General features: G+C 37.6%; 2 protein-coding genes across 2 annotated transcripts; both read left to right on the forward strand.

The window, feature by feature from the left end:
* Positions 1-3,827: 3,827 nt before the first annotated feature.
* LOC119893364 lies at positions 3,828-8,452 on the forward strand. Its single transcript, XM_038705477.1, has 4 exons — positions 3,828-4,155; positions 4,407-4,656; positions 6,012-6,149; positions 7,337-8,452. Exons 1-4 carry the CDS (start codon positions 3,974-3,976, stop codon positions 7,604-7,606), a joined length of 840 nt encoding a protein of 279 aa, XP_038561405.1. The 5' UTR covers positions 3,828-3,973; the 3' UTR covers positions 7,607-8,452.
* A 1,057-nt stretch (positions 8,453-9,509) lies between these two features.
* Positions 9,510-12,473, forward strand: LOC119893368. The gene is made up of 4 exons (XM_038705481.1): positions 9,510-9,746; positions 9,954-10,197; positions 10,868-11,005; positions 11,687-12,473. Exons 1-4 carry the CDS (start codon positions 9,598-9,600, stop codon positions 11,993-11,995), a joined length of 840 nt encoding a protein of 279 aa, XP_038561409.1. The 5' UTR covers positions 9,510-9,597; the 3' UTR covers positions 11,996-12,473.
* Positions 12,474-20,021: the final 7,548 nt, after the last annotated feature.

Genomic DNA, 20,021 nt, shown 5'->3' on the forward strand with positions numbered 1-20,021 from the left:
CCCATAAGCGCGCGCACACACACTGTCACCGGAGAGGATCAGAGTCCGGGAGGCGTGACAGTAATGGGGCAGAAGGAGTCCAGTATTGAAAGTCTGTGATGTCTAACTATACGGGGGTTTCCTGCCCTGACAGCACTAACCATGTCCACAAAATGAGACAAAAAGTGGTTGTAGTCAAGATTTGAAAACACAGGGAAAATACATGAAGCAGGAGAAACAATGTTGTTAATAGTCTCAAACATAGCTTTAGGATTTCTTTTACAAGCAGATATCAGGTTAGTAAAATAAGAGGCTCTAGCATCCTTGATAATTTCGTTTAAGTCTATTAAGAGCTCTTTAAGATGCAGGCGTTGGACTTGTAGCTGAGTAACTTTCCATAAACGCTCAGTTCTCCGACAGACTCGCCTTAAGCTGCGAATGGCGTCATTCATCCACGGGGATGTATTAACAGAGGGAATTTCTCTAGTGTTAAGAGGCGCCACTTTGTCCAACAGCAGGACACAGTGATCATTAAACGCCTGTGCACAAGCGTCCACATCATTCAAAATAAGAACCAAGCTTAAGTGAGATGCGGCAGTAAGTTTCTCAACAGTAAGCTGATTAATCAAACGTGAGCAGGACACTCGTTTAGCAGGCAGAGGAACCTCATCACAAACAAGACCAAATACATCTTCGATGCAGACATTATTAATGTTTACACCGTGAGAAAGAACAAGATCAAGCGCATGTCCCTTGCTGTGCGTAGGACCAGAGACATGCTGAGCGAAGTTAAAAGACTCAGAAATATTTACAAATTCATTGCATTTTTGTAAGTATCATCCACATGAATATTAAAATCACCAACAATGATCACTCTGTCCAGCTTAATAATGGATGATAAGAAGTTAGAAAAGAGGCTGCTGGCCCAGGTGGCCGGTATACTGAAATACTGTGGAAGTATCAGTGGAAGTTTACCTGAGTTTCCAGCATTTTGGGTGATACCATCTCCAGTGCATCAGTCTCTGTCTCGTCCCTCTTACAGATTAGTTAGGGGAGGTGATTGGATATCAGTTTGTGACTAAGCACTATCTAAAGTTACCACTTTTTGTGCAATGTATCAAGTCACTCAAGATAAAGATAAAGATCTGCATGTCCTTAAAATAAGACACAAGACAGCAGTTCCACTGAAATGTTCATTGCACATAATGTGTAATCTTAGGTAAATTTGTGAAAATCAGTATGAAGCCTAAAACACATAGGATCAGTGAATAGTTATCTATCATTGATCATGTAGTTGGTTGCACAAAATTCATATAATTTTGGGAGATTATGTTTTCACTTTTGTTTTGTTTCAACCCACAGGTTGAAAGGTTACAGGTTACTTTATAGCTTGCACATTTTTAGGAGTATCAAAATTCTTTAACTTTTAATCATCAGGGTCCAATGATTCTATTAAGTTTTGTGCGGATCAGAATCACTGCCTAGGAGGAGATTGATAAAGTAGGTTTCACACTTTCACAATCTTAAATTACTGTGTATTTAACAGTAATTTTTAAACACTATGGCCTCCAGACCCTCTTGCTTGGACCCCAAATGACGGTGGACAAAATCTGACTTAGTCAAATGACTGATTTAATCAGATAGTAAAGTCAGATTGTTTCCCCGTAAAGACCATGAAGTTGCTGAAAGCACAGAGTGGTGCATTAAACTAGGCTGGAACAACACTGATTGTCATCCTCAGATTTAGAACAGCCACTTATTTCTGAAATTTAGCCTAGCATGCAGACCATGGTCTCAATGCAAAACAATATAGATCTCAAACAGGATAAAGCAGAAAAGTGAAAAGAATCAGGATTTGTTCCGTTTCACTGAATTTCTTCTTCAGAATCATGGTTGCAGTTGCGCAAGAGGTGTGGCAGTCCTGAACTTGTTTCTTCCTGGAGTTGGTTGATTTCTTTGTAAAGTTGATGCTCAAGCTCAGCAGATTGTCACACTGCCAAAAACAACCCTGACAACTTAAACAAGATGAAAGAGAAAGGTAATAAGAATCAGGATTTGTTCCCTTTCACTGAAATTCTTCAGAATCATAGTTGCAGTTGTGCAAGAGGTGTGGCAGTCCTGAACTTGCTTCTTCCTGGAGTTGGTTGATTACTTTGTAAAGTTGATGCTCAAGCTCAGCAGATTGTAAATCTAAATTACAGAGGTGTCTAAACATGTCAAGAAATATTTTGATGTTACCAACGACAAAAGTTTCCTTTATGTAGCAAGTTTTAGTTTTCATTATAATGAGTTTATTCCACTGTAATTAAACAAACATGTTTTGTTTTTCTCAGTTTTCAGAAAATGAGTCTGTGTGCAGTGACAAACTCCATTATGCTCAATGTCCTCATAATGTGCAACAAGTTACCTGTTACAAAGTTTCCAAAATGATGTGCATTTGAGATTTCACAAGGCTTACTGCTCATCAACCTCAGCTTGACAATGTCTGTCAGGTTATAAATTTCATTCTCTCTTTCTGTAACAATGCATATTGAAACAAATTTGTATGATTACAGAATGATAAAATAGTTAGCGAACTTGACTGAATATTATAAATGAGATTGTTGCCACACTTTATAACAGTTAGACCGCAGTAAGTAATGTTACTGTAGTGAATGGGTCTTCCACTGTGGTGGTGTTCTGCGCCATTATGTTGCATTATTGTATATTATGTGGGTCACATTAGTTACAGTAACAGAATGGTGGAGACGCTGTATGACTGAGTATAGGTAAAACAACAATAAATCTGAATTGAACGCTATGAAGCAAACAATGGCAGATATGTGCAAACATTAGCTGGTTGCCTGTCTTGCATCACTATAGGCTAGTATAAACAAATCGCTCCAGTTTTTATACATTTAATGAAATAGACAAAAGGTTAAAAACAAGGCCAAAGCTAAGAAAGCTAAAAGTCAGTTCAATGGGGCTCAGGGTCAATTAAATAAAAGGGAATCAGGCTCTTTGTGGCTGTATGTGCTCAACCTCCTTTCCCTGCGTGTGGCAAAGCCAAACAACACGACAAGGACTGGTCTTCAGCTGTTGGTCACATGCTGGTCGGTTGTCGCCTCCTCACTGCTTGGGGCCTTGGTAACTCCACTAAGTAGCTGTTGCTCTGCACCATATATGCCACACTATCTTGGATACTAGCAGCAGCCTCAGCACACCCACACATTGTATACAGGAGACAAGCAGAAACTCCTTTTTACACAACAGCAATTTACAAACACACACATCCCGCGTTCCACACGACAGACACTGCAACCAATCCACATACCACATCACATATGCCCAGGGAAAAAGACGTTCAACATATCACATGCCAATATCTGTACCTGTGCACAGGAGACATGCTACAACTGAGCCTAGTGTGTGGCTGGTTAAATGACTGCAGATTGGAGGTCACACCCAAGCACACCTGTCTACCATCAGCCCATCCCCATGCAATCAATCCATGTGAAGACCAAACCCACCAAACACACACACTCTAGGTGCTCAGCTATCACACTATCACTGCACTCAAAATCAGGCCGATAGTTTAAAGTGGGTGCTAACTGTCATCCTCAGATTTAGAACATCTACTTCTTGTTTCTGAAATCTAGCCTAGCATGCAACACATCATTGTCTCAATGCAAAAAATGTATACATTCTCAACTAGGATAAACCAGAAAATTGATAAGAATCAGGATGTGTCTTTGGTGGGAGGGTGGATGGGGGGACAGGTATGAACCTGTTATGAATAGTTTGCGGTCTAACATCACTGCTTGAAGTCATTATTATGTAACAGACGACTTGCATCATTCAGGAATACACATTAACAATGTGAGGAGCTGCTTATAAATACGAGCTTTAGTTCTTCAGTTTAGTGCATATCCATAGCACCCAGCACGAAGACAGGACTTTAGAAACCTCAACAAGACCATTTATTACTTTTATATCTATCTAAGTAATTGTAAAGATGATCCATTGTGATGTTGCACTAGAAGCTTTGACTGCACTCTGCAATGCCAATGTAACTTGTCCTCAAAACCAATCAAAATCTGTTCATCAAAGAGACATAAGCGGTGGTTGTCGAGCAGCACAGGAGCCCCTCCACATCAATAATTTCATCCATACAATCTTGAAGGGAGATGAAACCTGGTAATTATTGAAGATTTTTTTGTTACCTATCTATCTGTGCATTGAGAAGTTGTTTCTGAAAATGTTGCATACTATGGTTTTAAACAGATTTTGCTCTACAGCAGCAATGAGAAAGTTTGTAAGTACATATTCCTTTTTGCAGACTGAGTTGTGAACAAACAGTATAGCTATAATTCAGATGTGACTGACTGCAAGAACAGACCACTAATGTGCTTTGAAATTGCATGTCACCCACCCCCCTTATTTTATAGCCAGGTGTCAAGATGCAACTTTTTCCACCTCCAAAGCTTCTTGCAATGTGGTGTAAAGGCACCACGCTTTGCCCCAGAGATCCACGTGGACACTAAAGGAGTATTCAAAGGAAGTTACTATATCAACAAGGATGAATTCTTTGATCCACGATTCGACTACGATTTCACCAATTTGAAAGACACAGAGTGTTATTGCAGAGGTGGAGAGGTGTATGAACGCCCATGTGGATGGCAGCGTTTTGCCCTCAAGGTAAATATGCTTTTGTTTTACTTGACTTTACATCCCAGAATTTCCTTCCAGTTCATTTGTGACCAGTGTTGGGTTAGTTATTCAAAAAAAGGTAATGGATTACACACATTGCTAGTAACTTTTTTTATGTACTCTAAGTAATGCCTTACTTTACTAGATTACTCACTGCTGAAACTAACTAGTTACATTACCTTTGGATTACTGCATCACAACATCACCTGTGATCCAAAATAACAATATAAAGTTACACCTCACATATGCTCAGATCAACACAAATCCAACAAAGTTGTGAACATTAGCCCAACATTTGTCAAGAGAAAAACAAGGCTAGAGTATAGTACTATAATGCTTAAAACTTTATTTGAACATTTCCTTAGAAACATTCATTTTTCAAATGTTCTTTTTGCTGAATCATTAATAGCTGCAAACATGTAGGACAGGGCTGACTGTGAAAGTATCAGGCATGTTTGTCTTATTACAATAATAATAATTAGGCTATTATTATTATTATTATCATATGTAGCCATTTTTCTACAATTAGTGCATAATTTGGACCCTGGGCAGGAGTCTCTCAAATCCTTTATCAGACAACCTGTTCCTCTTTGGAGTCAGAACAAGATTGCCCAGGCTAAAGAGCCTTGCCATAGGCGCACTAGAGGGTATCGCTGTCCTTTCGCAAAACAATGTTAAGTAATACCTCCACCCCTCAAAAGACTTCTTTGGCAGCTCTGCCATTTCTGTCTATCCCGTTATGCGGATAGTTCAAGAGTTCAGTAAGCAAATAACGCAATGACTTTGTTATTAGTAAGTGTAATGTTATTACTGAAGTTATCAACAGTGATGCATTACATTATTGCGTTACAGTCAAAAGTAATCTGATGACAGTAATGCATTACTTTGTAACTTTGTTACTTTGTAATGCATTACCCCCAACACTGTTTGTGACACAACCAATTTTGTTGAATGTAGCCTGTAGAAACAATCAATAATATAGCAAATCAACTGTATGGGGCATAAAATCCTTAAAACAAGCTGACAGATGCATACAGACCATATCACTGTGTTATTAATTTGGTATATGGTCAAAATATTTACACATTTCAACACTTTCCTACTTACACAAAGAAACAAAGCACCATTGTAATTTATTTAGATTTAGTTTGTATCTTAAAAATGTAAGTCCAATATTCACTCTCATTTTAGTTTGGATTTGGTCTCCGCCAACTCCCAAGAAAAATATTGTTGGCTTGAATTTCACTTGCTAATATTGGCACTATGAGTTCATCATTATTTAAAGTTATACCTGATTTTTTTTCTCCAACCTTTTGATGTCATATGTGAATATTTTGTCACAGGTTCTGGATAAGTATGATGGAAATACCTGGCTGGGAACCCAATACCGCAGCACACAGTCAGTGCCAGGAGAGTGGCCTGTGTCCTACCATGGGACATCAAAGGCAGGTGTTGATGGCATCATCGAAGGATTCTACAAGGTTGGATGGTCTAATTACATATCAGTTATTATCAGTGGTAAATGTCCAATCCAGTAGAATGTAACACCTTTTTAACTGCATTACTGAGTTACTCAGAAAGCCCACTGATACTTTGTGTTACGGCTAAGCCACGGTTTTGATCCGTCCTCAGCCTGATTTTGCGGACATGTTTAGATTTTGTTTAGGCCTATTTGGTAGTCAGAGTTTGCTTTTTTTTTTACGATCAGGAGTCTCAACCGGTTGTTTCATTTTGAAAACTGACCGGATTCTCTAGGTCCTGTCCAGTTTGATCTGCTCTGTGCTGCTTGACAGGGCTTCCGTGAAAATTAGACCTGCTACCTATTCTCTGCTGAGCGGAGAGCTGCAGATCCAAACCTTTTTTTGTTTTTTTTGTTTTTTTTCCATTTTAATACAAAAACGCAAAAACAGATAAACAGAAAACAATAAAACTGACGGTTTTGTTTTTCTGTTTTAAAATAAAAACAGAAGAATATTTATTTTGATATTTAATGTGTCAGATTAGTTTAGCTTTGTGTGTTACACTTGAGGGAGGTGCCTGATTAAATGCAATTAAGATGAGCTTGAACATCAACATTGGTGGGTTTTTAATTAGAAAAACATGAGGCTCACCGTTTAGTTTGTAACTCACTTGCAAATGGGACAGGAACAGGAAGTTGCCTAGAATCCTCCGCTTTTTAAGATTTCTTTGGTTCAAATTAATTCAGTGATAGTTGTCAGTACAGCCAATGGTACAAAGCAAACATGAACTGTTATTAGTCAGATTGGCCAGCTGTATATTAAGGAATCATACATGTATTAAAAGGTTCGGATAAAATTCGCTGCTTTGTTTTTCCGTTTTGGTTTTAAAACACAAAAAACTACTCTTTTTGGGGGGGTTCTGATTTGGTTTTGAAACGAAATAATGAAAGAACCATACACGGATTTTTGGAGTAACTTTACTCAATAAATATGCTTTTTTAAACTAAAAATATTTGTAATCCATCACAAAAAAAAGTCTTATGTCAGAGAATCAAGATAAACCAGATGATGGTGTTTCTATTTCTTGTGCATACAAAAAAATTGAAGAACTGAATTTAACTATATCGTGTTAGAATTTCTGCTACATCTACAAAGAGTTAAAGACAATTTACTATTAATGTTAATAAATTCTTATTTCTTTTTAACAGCCAGGACCAGGTCAGGCATATGGCAGGGGGATTTACTCCACTCCATTCATCGCTGAAGCAATCTCATACGCCAAAACATTCACTTCCCAAAAGACGGGCAAGAACTACCTAGTGATTCTGCAGAATCGAGTCAACCCTGCCTACAGATACAAATACAACAACGACAAGTACTGGCTGGTTCCCATCCCGGCAGGAATATCAGTGACTGAAGAACACAAGATGGTGGAAAGGGCCATCCGTCCTTATGGCCTCCTGTTGAAAGAGGTCTAACAGGCTGAGAAAGGTCACAAGAAAACCCACAAATTTGACCATTTATTGGTTTCCTTTGCTTTTTTGAAAAGCCAGTGGGTGTCTTGTCTTTTAAGCATACTAAAGCAAAAATACTCTGATGGTGTCAAATGTAATGTTTCATTTGAATATATAGATGAATATGTAACGTCAATATCACAGTTATATTTAGTGTGAATATCCTGTACTGAAATTTCTTCTTCCTTTATTACATTTTTTGATAACTTGCTTTTATTCCTAAGCTTAAAAGTAGGAGTAAATTTCATGAATTCTCAGCACTTAACCCTCCCTTTAACATATCCCTTTAAGACTAAAATGGCACTTTGAGAAGCTTGATAAATACCAGCCCTGATCTATATGAAAAATTCTGTTATTCTGTAGTAAAGCAGCATGTTTGGCTCTATATTAATACATTTTAATTGAAAATGTTTGTACTGTGTTAGAATTTCTGATTGTCTACAAACCCTAGAAGGCCTAATACAAAGAGAGTTCAAATCTATATACAATGAACGTTAATAAATTCTGTCTCCTAGTTGTTTTTAACAGCCAGGCCCAGGTCAGTCTTATTGCAGAGGGGTTTATTCTACTCCATACATGACAGAAGCAGAATACACAAAAATAATTCCCCACCAAAAAGACGGGCAAGATATACTAAGTGATTCTGCAGAATCGTATCAACCCACACATACAGGTCAGAATAAAACCCACAAATTTGACCGCTTATTTGTTTCCTCACTTGCTTTATTTTGAAAAGCCATTAGGTGTGGTGTCTTTGAAGCATAAACTTTATCAATGCAAGTCAGTTCAATAAACTCTCTGATCTTGTAATGATGTTGTAATGATGTCTCATTTGAATATATAGATGAATGTGTAAATTAATATGACAGCTATATTTAGTGTGAACTTCCTGTGAAGTTTCACTTCATTGAAATTTCTTCTTCCTTCGTTCGATTTTTTTGCCCCAAGTTTGTGTTTAGGAGTCAAATTTCACTTTGAGGAATCCAAACCCAGACTTCCTCAAAGTTTTCCGTTACAGTTTGGTTTTCACGAACATGGAGAATCAGATTTTGTCATTCTATTTAGCACTCACATGAGGAGTCACAACTTTATTTAACTGCACATACAGAATAGGTATCTAGGTGGACTGATATCAGTTTCCTTTCTCACTTGTCCTTTCACTCAGAGAAGTGTTCACAGTGCAGCTGTTAGGACCTTAATGTGATTTCCTGTAAGGGAGCAACTTTCCCCGCAGAGGTCAACCACATCGAAAGTGAAACTGTTTCTATTTTTAACCCCTTGACGCAGATTGTCAGATACCTCTTCCTTGCAGACTGCAAGCCAAGATAGCACATGGATTCCCCCAATGCTTGTTGATGCATATTTGATACGTACCTAGGAACCTTTTGCAAGCCCTGGTTTCTCATTTATGCCTGTTGTCGCTAATTTCCATCATACCTACACATACCTGAATTTATATCTTTTCTATGTTCTATAGACAAATTAACAACCTTCACTGAATTTAACATCAGCTTGAAAGCAAATGAAAACACAAATAATATTTTTTATTTTTTGATCGTAAATAAATTCAGGCGTTAAGGGGTTAAATGTTGCATCTTATATAATGGACTCAATATTAGTCTCATGTCCCATGTAGATGTATGACTAACCTGTCCTTAAGAATTGTGTCAAACATCGACACTTACTGCATTGGCTTATTTTAGGCTTGTTTCTATGTTTGTAGGCTACATGTAATGGACCAAGGTCCAGATCCAAAGTGTCTAGAATTACACATCGACAGCCAAGAGAGAGAGGGAGGTCCCAGATTGTCCAAAACAGGAATGCCTCAGTACTGATTAAAGAAGACAAGGGAGGAGAAAGGAGAAGACAGGACTTCAGAACCTCCTAGATTCATTTCAAACAAGAAAGTTTATGACTTTTTTTATACTAGGCCTGTAAGTAATTGTTGGCAAAAGATGATTGATAGAGACGTTGCACTAGAAGCTTTGGGCACACTTTGCAATGCCAGTGTAACTAGTACTGAAAGGGTCGGTGCAGGAGCAGCACAGGATTACCTGTCCATCAAGACTTTCATCTCTACAGTCTTGGAATCAGAGGAAACTTGGTAATTATTGGCGATGAGATGTTTTGATAAGCATGGAAAATATATTTCTGAAAATTGTACACATTGCGGTTTTAAAGCCATGAGTGATTTTGTAAATACAGATTCCTGTTTGCACAATGACTTGTGAACAAGCTGTCTTGAAATAATTCAGATGTGACTGACTGTAAAAAGAGACCACTAATGTGCTTTGAAATTGGATGTCCCCAGCCAGGTGTCAATATCCAGCTATGTCCACCTACAAACCGTCTTGCAAGGTTATAAACAGGCTGCCCCAAACAACCATGTGGACATAAGTGGCGTATTATCAGGAGGAAGTCACTTCATCAACAATGATGAATTCTTTGACCCACAATTCGACTATGATTTCACCAATTTGAGAGACACCGAGACTTATTACAGAGGTGGAGAGGTGTATGAACGCCCATGTGGTTGGCAGCGTTTTGCCCTCAAGGTAAATATGCTTTTGTCATGCTTTTAATCCTAGAATTTGTCGAATGTAGGTATAAAAATAATAATAATATAATATTATTATATTAATAATATAATTATGTGTGCCAAAAATCCTCAAATCAAGCTGACAGATGCACAAAAACCATTTCACTATTTTATTCATGTGATAAATATTACTATACACTATTACAACAACAATTTCCTACTTACACACCCATCAGAAACAAAGCAACATTATCGTAGGACTGCAGAGTTGGCTGGAATGTATCCTGTTGTTTTTTATGGCACAATGAATGAAACAATCTTGAACGATGTTGAAAATGCAACTTAAATACTATTGTTTGTTTTTAACCCCTTGAAGCCAATTGTCACACCGCTTCCTTTCAGACTGCAAGCCAAGACAGCGCATGGATTCCCCCAATGCCTGTTGGTGCATGTTCGATACGTACCTAGGAACTTTTTGCAAGCCCTGGTTTCTCGTTTATGTCTGTTGTTGCTAATTTGCACCATACCTACACATACCTGAATTTATATCTTTTCTATGTTCTATAGGCAAATTAACAACAGGCGTCAGAAACCAGCTGATACACACGCCAACATGTGAATAGGGGGTACCGGCACCTAATATTTTCCACTTCAAGCTCTGGTCTCATGTGAATATTTTGTCACAGGTCCATGATAAGTATGATGAAAATACCTGGCTGGGAAACAGATACCGCAGCACAGAGTCAGTGCCAGGAGAGTGGCCTGTGTCCTACCATGGGACATCCAAGGCAGGTGCTGAAGGCATCATCGCAGGATTCTACAAGGTTTGATTATATATCACTTATTATCAGTGGTAGCCTAAATGTTCATCCAGTAGAATGTAACATGTTTTTAACTGCATTACTGAGTTAAACATACAATTTTAACATAATTAAGGTATGATAATGGGGCCCTATGTAGTTTGGTATTTCTCTGACCTTGGAATTCACTGTGCCCATCTGTGTGGTATTTTGAGCATATGGTGCAAACAGGTGGGAGGTTCATTCAAATGTGTCAACACAAAGCATGTTGTTGGTATTTGGTGGGGAATACTGGAAATTAATGAACAGCAACAAAAGAGAATGCTCAAAACAGGAACATCAGTAAAGCAGTCTGCATTTATCTATAAATTAATATTCATTCTACAGTTATCTGCTTTCTATAGCTGATTCATACTGTATGAAATAGTTTGAGCCAATTACAGTGGTTTTAAACTAAAACTGACAGCTTGAAACATAAAATGATGAACTGTCTGTGTCTGGAGTAACTTTACTTAATAAATATGCTTTTTAAAACTAAAAATTATTTGTGAACCATCACAAAATAGTCTTACGTCAGAAGGTCCAGATGGTGTTCCTACTTCCTATTGTGTTAGGATTACTGCATATGTACAAGCCATATATAAATGACTTAAAGACAAAATACTATGAATGTCGATAAATTCTAATTCTTATTTTTTTTAACAGCCAGGCAATGACAAGAGTCGCCAGATATTTGGCAGAGGGATTTATTCTACTCCATACATTTCTGAGGCGATCCAATTCGCCAAAACATTCACCTCCACAAAGACGGGCAGGACGTACATAGTGATTCTGCAGAATCGTATCAACCCCGAGTACAGGCAGAAACACAACAACGACAAGTACTGGCTGGTTTCCATCTCGAAAAGAACAACAGCCAAAGAAGAGCAGAAGATGGTAGAAAGGGCCATCCGTCCTTATGGCCTTTTGTTGAAAGACATCTCAAACCCTGAGGGACTCTGCTCTATTTTATAAAGCCTATTTAAAAGAAAAAGCACAGTGGTGAGTTTTTTTGGCAAAATCACTTGTCGTCAGCCTAACCCTGATTTTGCTGTGAAGTAGGGATGCAGCTGTAGTGAACAAGCCAGTGTGGATTGGTTCATTTTAAATCAAATAAATTTAGAGATCCCAAATTCTTTTTCTCTCCATGAGGAGATGAAACCTGGTAATGTGTGTAAACACACTTGCGTCAAACATCCACATTTACTGTATTGGCCAATTTGTATTTTCTTTATTTGTACGTATAAAGAGTCTCCTGGAGGACAAAGGTCCAGATCGAAAGTGTCTGGCTTTATCCACCGACAGCCAAGGGAGAGAGAGAGGTCCCAGGAGGGCCGATTGTCCAGCACAGGAAAGCCTCAGTGCTCACGAGAGAGGACAAATGAGGAGAAAACAAGAAGAGGGAGATATAAATGCAGATTGAACCACACAAAAACAGGGGATTGGAGAGATGCTTTTAAGTGAAAGATGTTTGATTAACAGCTTTTACTCGTAAGTTTGTGTGTTGGAGTAATATTTCACTTTGACTGATATAAACATTCAGATTTTGTCGTTCTATTTAGCACTCACATGAGGAGTCACAACTTTATTTAACTGTACATAATTACTATGTATCAAGGTGGGCAAATCTGCAAATCTGCAAATCAAAGTTTTGAAACAGTAAATTTAATAAAATTATTATTATTATTATTTAAAACAAAAACAGATTTAGCTTCACCCTGTAAAGTGTTGAGAAAAATAAACAGCACAATTGGAAATATTCTGTAATGCTAAATACTGCTACCTTAGAGTTATTATTGATTCAGAATACACTTAACATTTTAATCTCAGTAGTAGTGTTGAACTTACATATAAAGTATCTTGCCTCTTCACATTAAACACTCAAACAAAATACAACTGTTGTTCTTACCTGTAAAAGGGGAAATAGAAAGTACGACACGGACACGATGTAGCTTCAGTCCAATGTTGTAATTAAATGAACAATCGTAAACAGATCCTCCAATCACAAACTGGTGCATTTCCCCAAAATGTTAGAAGTTAAATAAGACAGCATTTTAAACACAGATCGTCTTTTTATCCTATTAACCTTTTTAGCCTCTTTTACCCAAAAAGCAATGGATTACTGATCTGCAGATCATAGTGTATTTTAAATTTCACCTGTTTTATAAAGAAATTAATTATCAGTATTTTTAACCAAACAGTGCAATGATTCAAAGCATTTTAACTTTTCCCTGTTTATGGACATTTTTAAGTATCTTTTAACCTATATCAACCCAACTTATATCCATCAAAAATTTCATTACATAATTTTTTATCATCCTTACACTTCCATGGTAAGAGAACTAGTTGTTGCCTTCTAATGGGTCAAGACACTTTAAAAGTCACATCAAAGTCACATGCAACACTTTCTAAAGAGTCAGTTTGTCTATAATGAAACAAAATAAAGATAATCTCAACCTTGCCCTACATTGGAGATGCACCTTTATCAAGAAGGGAAAAGTCACTTTATCAAGGGGTTGAAGTTAAATTTTGAGTGGATTTGTGGTGAGATTTATTCCTGATGAGAAGTATTTTCAGTTAGTTTCAGTTATGCACCGCACAGTATAGGGCGGCTGGTAGATTTTGTTAAAATAATATGACTTTATTCTCATTAGTTTACTTTATTCTTGTAATGTTAGCCAATGAAATGTTATTTTTCAAAACGTGTCTTTATTCCCAACTTGTCAGAGATCACAAATTTGTGGGACAGATTTCGAATGTGCAGACAGTTTTCATCATGAGCAGAAAACCTGCTGAAACACAGGAACCAGTCCAGAGTTTTCTAAATTAATTTAAAAAAATTAATTCAGTTAGGCTATTATTGATTTGAAAAGGAAAGTCTTAAACACTTAAAGACGTTACTTCAATCAATCATCCCTACATCGGTGTTGACTTAACAGGGATGATATTAAATGAGAAAAGCTGATCTACAAGAGAATACAAACAAAGCAATACAGATTGCCTGACTGCTTTATTTTCCATTTTATGTTTATATTTTGAATTGTCACCTGCCACCTGAATTTTGTGTTTCCCTTCATTTAAATAATAGAAAATGGGAGGCTACAGAAATTACCACAATGCAAGAAATTAAGTGTTTAACGCTCAATTTACTTAATTAATTAATTAAGTAATTATCGTTATTGTTATTTTATTATTACTATTAGTAGTAATTATAATAATGTTATTAAGACATTTATTAACATGACCTATCACATTTAATAAACAAAATGTAGAGTGAAATAGAATACCACACATGACGTGGCATAACAAGTTAGCAACAGCAAATGAGAAAACCTCAGAGAGAACTGTTACTTTTTATTACAGTGGTGGGAATTTCTTTAATAAAGAGCTCACAAATATGGAATGAATCTATCTTCAGTTTTATTGTTACACTTGCAATTAGAGACAGTTGAGCACCATTGATGGGTCATGTCTTCTTCAACACAGGAACGTAGTTCTTACAACACGTATAGAAACCAATACCATATATGGCTTTCTCATCTGTATTCAGCATCTTGTCATTTTCAGCTGGACTGCTTCAATGGCGTTTGGAATCAGTAAACACAAAAGAAGAAGTAGCTACATACTTTTTATATTTTACTTTATCAAGTAGTCAGAGACGCGCCGTGGCCTTTCTGTGTGGAGTTTGCATGTTCTCTCCGTGTCCGCGTGGGTTCTCTCCGGGTACTCCGGCTTCCTCCCACCGTCCAAAGACACGCAGGCTGGGTTAATTGGTGTCTCTAAATTGTCTTTAGGTGTGGATGTGAGTGTGAGTGGTTGTCTGTCTATGTGTGGCCCTGCGATGGACTGGCGACCTGTCCACGGTGTACCCCACCTTTCACCCAATGTCAGCTGGGATTGGCTCCAGCCCCCCCGCGATCTGATGGATGGAAGTAGTCAGAGACAACTGTTGTCAGCAGCCTCAGTTTATTACAAATGCATTTGGGTTCAACGAGCATCAAGCTAAGAAGAACAACTAACTATGTGTAAATCTGACTTTTATACTTTCACTGCAGGAGGAGTGTGGTTTGTTACTACGTGTCTATGGGATAAGCAGGAGATGTGTGGGTAGGTGCGTGTTGAACTTGAACAGCCTGTCAACAACTCAGCTCCTACTTCCTGTGTCAGTATTGTCTAATACTGACCTCCCAGTTCCCATCACAATTCATGTTTTCTAGGTATTAACAAAAACACTTATTACCAAAGAACTTATGCATCATGTCAGTAGGGTTAAACTTGGGTCATCACATAGAAAATTGTACTTTCCACTAGTTCCTTTTTAAGTAATTGTAAAGATGATCGATAACAGAGTTGCACTAGAAGTTTTGAACACTTTCTACAATGCCAGTTTATCTTCTGGTTATTCCAGAGATGGCTTCGGTGGAGGAGCAACACAGCAGCAACTGTTCAGCAATAATTTAATCTCTATTGTCTTGAATGCAGATGAAACCTGGTGATTTTTTGTCACCTATCTTTCTGTGCATAGAGAAGATATATTCCAAAAATGTTATATACGGGTTTAAACAGGTATTGAAGATGAGTTTAGAATAAATATTACCTTGAGGAGTGTGAATCCAGACTAGTTTTCAGGTGCAGTTTGGTTTTCACTAACATTTCAAATCTGATTTTGTCATTCTACTTTGCACTCACATGAGGAGTCACAAATTTATTTAACTATTAGGACTGTATCTAGATCGACTGATAACTTTTTCCTTTCTCACTTTTCCTTTCACTCAGAGAACAGTCTAACTAGCCGGATCAATGTGATTTCCTGTAAGGGAGCAACTTTCCCTGCAGAGCTCAACAGCACTGAAAGTGAAACTACTTCCATTTTAAATGGTGCATCTTATATAATGGACATCATATCTTACACAATGGGCTGTGTGCCAAGAAATATAAATCACATCATGAACTTTAAACTGAAACTGAAAGTTTGAAACATAAAATCTATTACAAAAATCTGTGTAAATGTATTTAAACATTTTGTTACATGTCAATAGTGGTTTAGTGGAAACTGATGAAACAGATAGGCTATTTTACCCTGTGACTTCTCCCTCAAAGAGTTTACTTTGGCTACCCAAAGCTTCTGTTGCCCTTTGCTGTGAAACAAAATAAGATATCATAAAAATATAAGCATGGACCAGTTTTGAGCAGGAGTGGACGACACATGTCTTATTCACTGTGTAAATGCTGACTGCTGTGTAAGATTTTGCATTTCAGGTTGTGTCTGACCTGCATTTACTTATAATGAGAGCAGACCCATTATGAATTGCGTTCACCTCGCGGGAGGCGCACAACTAAAGCAAATACTGTCAGACATTGTAATGAAGTACATTTTGAAAATTATATAATATTCTTTGTGGGGTTCATCAGTGGTGATATGACCTTCTTAGTTGGCAGGCACAACTCGGCACAACATCGCTCATCTAACGTCACTGCTTAAAGCCCCTATTATGACTTGCATCTTTGACAAATCAATATGTGAGGAGGCGTCTGCTTATAAATCTTAGCGTCTCTGTCAGTTAATTGTTTATGGCACCCAGGACGTTAGAAACCTCAGACATTCCTTTCAAACAAGACATTTTCTAGACTAGACTACTTGTTTATACTAGAACTAATTGTAAAGATGATCCACAAAGAAGTTGCCGTTGAAGCTTTGTGCGCACTTTGCAATGCCAATGTAACTTCTGCGAAAAACATATCACAATCTGGTCATTCCGGAGATGGCTGTGATGGAGGAGCAGCGCGGGAGCACCTGCACATCAATAATTTCATCCATTCAATCTTGAAGGGAGATGAAACCTCGTAATTATTGGCAAAAAGATATTTTGATAGCCTACTCTCGGGATTGAGAAGATATTTCTGAAAATGTTACACACTACTGTTTTGAATATATAAAAAGCCTTCCTGTTTGCAGAATGAGTTGTGAAAATGCAGTGTAGATATAATTCAAATGTGACTGACTGCAAGAAGTGACCACTATGTGCTTTGAAATTCCATGTCCTTCCCTTACTTTACAGCCCGGTGTCAAGATCCAATTTTGACCACCTGGAAAGATTATTGCAAGGTGGAAAACAGGCAGCATTCTCTGCGAAACCCTTTGGCTTAATCTTTGCCGGAGCAGAACCCCTACTGGCAACAGGTTCGTCCCCAAAGAACCACGTGGACATTGATAGTGTATTCGAAAGAAATCACTTCATCAACGAGGATGAATTCTTTCACCCACAGTTCGACTATGATTTCACCAATTTGAGAGACACCGAGACTTATTACAGAGGTGGAGAGGTGTATGAACGCCCATGTGGTTGGCAGCGTTTTGCCCTCAAGGTAAATATGCTTTTGTCATGCTTTTAATCCTAGAATTTGTCGAATGTAGGTCTAAAAATAATAATAATAATATAATATTATTTTAAAATAAATATTAATATAAAATAAAAAATGCACTCAAATCAAATATGAAGGGGTGTGTCTCATTTGCCTAGTGTAGTACTACAATTCGGCATTGGTTTGAAGTCCTTCTGTCACATGACTTGGAAGCTATTGAAAAAAACAGCACTTTTTTCAATAAATATGAATAAATATTAATATAAAATAAAATATGCACTCAACTCAAATATGAGGCGGTGTGTCTCATTTGCCTAGTGTAGTACAACAATTCGGCATTTGTTTGAAGTCCCTGCGTCACATGACTTGGAAGCTATTGAAAAAAACAGCACTTTTTTCAATAAATTATGAATAAATATTAATATAAAATTAAAAATGAACTCAACTCAAATATGAAGCGGTGTGTCTCATTTGCCCAGTGTAGTACTACAATTCGGCATTTGTTTGAAGTCCCTGCGTCACATGACTTGGAAGCTATTGAAAAAAACAGCACTTTTTTTCAATAATTATGAATAAATATTAATATAAAATAAAATATGCACTCAACTCAAATATGAGGAGGTGTGTCTCATTTGCCTAGTGAAGTACTACAATTCGGCATTGGTTTGAAGTCGTATGACTTGGAAGCTATTGAAAAAAAAATTATGATTCTTCCATAACACTGTTTTCACAATTGTAATTTATTGATGGTCCCTAAGCTGACCCCCGTTGGTTAAAAGCGAGCCATCAGAGGTGAGCTAACCGCACTTATCCAACCGTCACTGGGTGAACTGACTAAAAAGCCGTCACTGGATCCTGGGTGAATGTCGAATATCCAACTTAAAACTAACTTCACCGCGGTGGTTTAAGTTTCAGAGCTCGTCAGTGACTACTGAGTTGTCCCTTGCGACACAGACACCGGTCTCTCTGTGTCGCAGCTGTTTCTGGCCGCCTCACTGATCCAGGATGCGTCCTTGCGAGGCAGCTGTAGGCTGCACTTTTTCACAGGTGTTGAAGTTAACATTTGTGTGGATTTGTGGTGAGAGTTAGGCTATGTCTGTTTAGAAGTGTTTGGAGTTGCACGCTTGCCTCACCCGCTGCGGTCTCAAACTCAGCAGGGTATAGGGCAGGTAGATTTTGTTGGGTGCAGTGTTATGCAGGGTCACTATGAATTAATCAATAATGAAGAATTTTGTCGGATACAACTTCAATACTAGGTTATTTTTTAGGCAGTTTATAAAGCAGCATGGATTGATTACTTTTAGAAAACGCTTATACAGCATTGACATATTATCACTGCATAAAGTTGTAATGGTGAAGGTTGCTCACTTACACATCCAGCAGACAGGGAGCAACATTACTGTTACATTTAGGCCTACAGTGATTTAAGACATTGTTATTTAAAGTTATGCTGGATTTCTTTTCTTCGACCCATTTTAGCTCCTGTTGCTCACTGGTAAAGATACCATGGATCAGTTTTACTTTGATATCTTTCCATTGCAAATCTTGTAAACTTTACACCCACGCACGATCGACTGTAGGCCTACACCCTATAACAATTAATGTCACTTCTTCATCTTTAAAATTACAAAAAAGCAAAGACCAACAAAAAGTGATGTCACATGTGTATATTTTATCACAGGTCCTGGATAAGTATGATGAAAATACCTGGCTGGGAACCAGGTGGTGAAGCACAGAGTCAGTGCCAGGAGAGTGGCCTGTGTCCTACCATGGGACATCCAAGGAAGGTGCTGAAGGCATCATCGCAGGATTCTACGAGGTTCGATGGTTCATTATATATATCAGTAATTATAAGTGGAAAATGTTAATCCAGTAGAATGTAACATGTTTGTAACTGCATTACTGAGATACACACACAGTTTTAACATAATTAAGGTGTGATACATGGGGCCCTATGTGGTTTGGTATTTTCCTGACCTTGAAAATTGCTTTTCCTATCTATCTGTATATAATATGTAGTATTATAAGAGTACAGTACAAACAGGTGGGAGGTTCATTCGAATGCTGCAGTGCAAAGCAAGTTGTTGGTATTTTGGTGGAAAATACTGGAAGTAACTGCTCAGCAACAACAGAATAATGCTTAATAAAGCAGTCTGCATTTATCTGTAAGTTAAAATAATAAGTTTCTGTTCACTATAGCTGATTCATACTGTATGAAAAGTTTTGAGCCAATCAGAGTGGTTTTGAACTAAAACTGAAAGCTTGAAACATGAAATGATGAACTGTCTTTGTTTAGAGTAAATATGCTTTTTAAAACTAAACATTATTTCTGAACCAACACAAAAAGTCTATCTGTATATCTACAAACCCTAGAGAAGTTGAAGATATAATAATAATAATAATATACTATCAATGTTAATTCTAATTCTTATTTCTTTTTAACAGCCAGGTGATGGTCAGGTGCATGGCAGGGGGATTTATTCTACTCCACGCATCTCTATAGCAGAAAACTACACCAAAACATTCACCTATGAAGTGATTCTGCAGAACCGTATCAACCCTGCGTACAGGCAGAAACACAGACCCAACAGAGATTACTGGCTGGTTTCCATCCCGAAAGGAACACCAGTGACAGAAG

This window comes from Micropterus salmoides, unplaced genomic scaffold (genome assembly GCF_014851395.1).
Source record: "Micropterus salmoides isolate LMB-PRFRI ecotype aquatic unplaced genomic scaffold, ASM1485139v1 Ms_hic_scaffold_8, whole genome shotgun sequence".
In the NCBI taxonomy this organism is placed as follows: domain Eukaryota; kingdom Metazoa; phylum Chordata; class Actinopteri; order Centrarchiformes; family Centrarchidae; genus Micropterus; species Micropterus salmoides.